Here is a 3,508-nt window from a genome sequence, read left to right as displayed (position 1 = left end):
CTCGAGCACAAGGGGCTGGTGGGGGCAGGGAGGGGTAGGGCCCGGAGCAACAGGGCCGGTGGAGGGAGGGTCTTAGGGCGGGACCAGGTAGGGGCGGGGCCTGGGCCTGGCAGACGCTGGGCGGGGCCTACAGGAAGAGTGAATAGGGTGAGTCCGGGCTCTGAGAAGCAGGACCTCAACTCGGGGCTGGCCCCTGGGAGTGGGGCCTAGCCGGGGGAGCAGAGGTGAGGGCCCCGAAGAGTGTGGTGCTTGGGGCTGGGTGGGACTAGATGGGGCTTTCTTTTTTCGGTTTTTTGGTGTTTTTTTTGAGAGGGAGTCTTGCTGTGTCACCCAGGCTGGAGTGCAGTGGTAGGATCTCTCGGCTCACTGCGAACTCCGCCTCCCGGGTTCACGCCATTCTCCTGCCTCAGCCTCCCAAGTAGCTGGGACTACAGGCGCCTGCCACCTCGCCCGGCTAATTTTTTGTATTTTTAGTAGATGGTATCCATCTCCTGACCTCGTGATCCGCCCGTCTCGGACTCCCAAAGTGCTGGGATTACAGGCATGAGCCACCACACCTGGCCTAGATGGGGCTTTCTTCCCGTTTATGGATTGGGGGTTTTGGAGGGTGTGCGGAAGGCTGGCTGTGGGAGCTCTGGCCAAGCCAGCCCTCCTGCCCCAGCCGAATGCTGCCTCCAGAATGTATTTCTCTAATAAGACTCTCTAATGACCCCATGCATTTTTTAGCTGCTTCCATGAAGTTAAATCACGTTGTAATGAGACTGTCTTTGGGCTGTTTTTTGCTTGGTGAACTTTCCTGGGGAGAGGAGCTCCTCTCAGGAGCCTGGGGAGGGCCCTGGGGCGTCAGCTGGGCTGTGGGACGGAGGCAGGGGCGCTGTTGGGGTGCCAGGCAGGGGAGAGCAGCCACCACTTAGTGCAGGCTGCCATCCTGCAGGTGAACGCTGGCCTGTGGGCAATGAAGGCAGTGAGGGAGTGGGTGCAGGGTACAGGAGACGGGACCCACAGGAAGGGTCCCCTGTTGACCAGATGAGGGCTGGTGCCAGGCTGGGTGCTCTGGTCTCTGGCTTCCTAGCTGCCCAGTGGAGCCAGGTGGCCCAGTGCTGGCGGGCTCAGAGCACTGTGGCCACAGAGAGAGAGGACGGGGGTAAAGCACTGCTCCCGTGCTGACCTGAGCCCGTCCTGCAGCCGCTGGGCGCACCAGCTCCCGGAGCCAGTCCCTGCGGTCCACAGATGCCCGGCGGCGTGAGGAGCTGGGGGACGAGCTGCAGCAGTTTGGGTTCCCAGCCCCCCAGACCGGTGAGCTGGCGGGAGGGGGTGGGCAGGACTAGGGCTTTGGGAAAATACTGTAAGTTAACAATCACCACTAGTTATGGGTAGTAACTTGAATAACTAGACTAACCCGTCAGGTGCTGGGCTCTTGTCTCCTGACTGACTGGCATTAGGGGAACTGGTGTGAGGTGAGGAGACCTGTCCCTGGCCAGACCCTAGAGGCCCAGGGATGGCACAGGCCGGCTCTCAGGGCTTCCAGCCTTGTAGGGGAAATGACCAGTTCTTGAGATCAGCCTGGTTCGAAGGCCCGGGGGCCCGGCCCCAGCCCTGCTGCCTGCTCCCCAGCAGGGCGGCCCTCCTGCTGCGGGATCTGGCCCTGGTCTGACTGCAGCCCCATGGGCGGCAGGCCTGTGACACTGTAGTGGGGCCTGCAGGTGACCCAGCAGCCGAGGAGTGGTCCCCGTGGAGCGTGTGCTCCAGCACCTGCGGCGAGGGCTGGCAGACCCGCACGCGCTTCTGCGTGTCCTCCTCCTACAGCACGCAGTGCAGCGGACCCCTGCGCGAGCAGCGGCTGTGCAACAACTCCGCCGTGTGCCCAGGTGGGTGGGACCTTGGGCTTGGGCAGCGGGCGGGCGGCTGGGGCAGTGGGGGGCTGGGGCAGCAGGAGGCCAGGGCAGCAGGGGTCTGGGGCAGTGGGCGGCCAGGGCTTCAGGGACCGTGGCAACAGAGGGCAGCAGCACCTTCCGTCCCTCTGCAGTGCATGGTGCCTGGGACGAGTGGTCACCCTGGAGCCTCTGCTCCAGCACCTGTGGCCGTGGCTTTCGGGATCGCACGCGCACCTGCAGGCCCCCCCAGTTTGGAGGCAACCCCTGTGAGGGCCCTGAGAAGCAAACCAAGTTTTGCAACATCGCCCTGTGCCCTGGTAGGTGAGAGGGAGGGCGTGGGGGCAGGGAGGAAGGGAAGAAAGGAGAGGTCACAGTAGGCCACTGGCCAGGCCTGGGAACCCAGCTTTGCCCACTCCAGACCCACCTCAGGGTGCTCAGAGGTTAGAACCTCAGACTGGGTTCAGGAAGCAGGCTGAGGTGTGACCTTGGGGCATTTCCCACCCATGTCCCAGGCTGGGTGTGGGGTGGTGGCCCCCAGGGTGTTCTCACCCATGTCACAGGCTGGGCGTGGGCTGGTGGCCCCCAAGGTGTTTACACCCATGTCACAGGCTGGGTATGGGGTGGTGGCCCCCAGGGTTTACTCTCTCGTGTCCCAGCCTGGATGTTCTCACCCGTGTCACAGGCTGGATGTGGGGTGGTGCCCTCCAGGGTGTTCTCACCAATGTCACAGGCTGGGTGTGGGTAGTGGCCCCCAGGGTGTTGTGTTCTCACCTATGTCCTAGGCTGAGTGTGAAGCAGTAGCCCCCAGGGTACTCACACCCACATCCCAAGCCAGGCATTGGGGTGCCGGGTGTTCACGCCCACTTCGTGTCCCCTTCCTCCCCCGGGCCGGGCAGTGGATGGAAACTGGAACGAGTGGTCGAGCTGGAGCGCCTGCTCCGCCAGCTGCTCCCAGGGCCGACAGCAGCGCACGCGTGAATGCAACGGGCCTTCCTATGGGGGCGCCGAGTGCCAGGGCCACTGGGTTGAGACCCGAGACTGCTTCCTGCAGCAGTGCCCAGGTCAGGGGTGCGCCGGGCTGGGGTTGGGGACACCTAACATGCAGGAACCTCTAGGGAGGGGACAAGCCCCACGGCGGGTGGGGGTAACCGTGGGCCCTGGCATGTGACTGAGGAGGGAGCAGGGTGCATGGTGGGGTCTGCGGTGGTCGTGGGGGAAACGGGGCGTGGAGTGGCTGCGGGGTGAGTGAAGTGCACTGTGGGGTGGGGGGAGCCATGAGGAGAGTGGGGCATGGGGTGGCCATGGGGAGAGGAGTGGGGTGCACAGTGGGACTTGGGGTGTCTATGGGGAGGTGGAGTGTGGAGTGACTGTGGGGTAGCGAGGTTTACAGTGGGACTTGGGGTGTCTGTGGGGGAAGTGGAGTATGGGGTGACTGTGGGGTAGTGAGGTACACAGTAGGATTTGGGGTGTCCATGGGGAAGTGGAGTGTGGAGTGACCATGGAGTAGCAGGGTGCACAGTGGTGGCTGTGAGGTAGCGAGGTGCACAGTGGGACTTGGGGTGTCTGTGGGGGAAGTGGAGTGTGGGGTGGCCGTGAGGTAGCGGGGTGCACAGTGGGACTTGGGGTGTCTGTGG

General features: G+C 63.7%; 1 protein-coding gene across 1 annotated transcript in view; it reads left to right on the top strand.

The window, feature by feature from the left end:
- Positions 1 to 3,508, top strand: part of LOC105509124 (brain-specific angiogenesis inhibitor 1) — a 27,256-nt gene that overhangs the window by 12,426 nt on the left and 11,322 nt on the right. Inside the window, exons 5-8 of the mRNA XM_011938227.1 lie at positions 1,186 to 1,296; positions 1,704 to 1,868; positions 2,027 to 2,191; positions 2,771 to 2,935. Of these exons, the coding sequence (XP_011793617.1) occupies positions 1,186 to 1,296; positions 1,704 to 1,868; positions 2,027 to 2,191; positions 2,771 to 2,935 (606 nt within the window). The remainder of the gene's footprint in view (positions 1 to 1,185; positions 1,297 to 1,703; positions 1,869 to 2,026; positions 2,192 to 2,770; positions 2,936 to 3,508) is intronic.

Source organism: Colobus angolensis, unplaced genomic scaffold, assembly GCF_000951035.1.
Source record: "Colobus angolensis palliatus isolate OR3802 unplaced genomic scaffold, Cang.pa_1.0 Scaffold17, whole genome shotgun sequence".
Taxonomy (NCBI): Eukaryota; Metazoa; Chordata; class Mammalia; order Primates; family Cercopithecidae; genus Colobus; species Colobus angolensis.
Note: the sequence above shows the minus strand (reverse complement) of the source record. Positions and strands in the feature narration are given on the sequence as shown.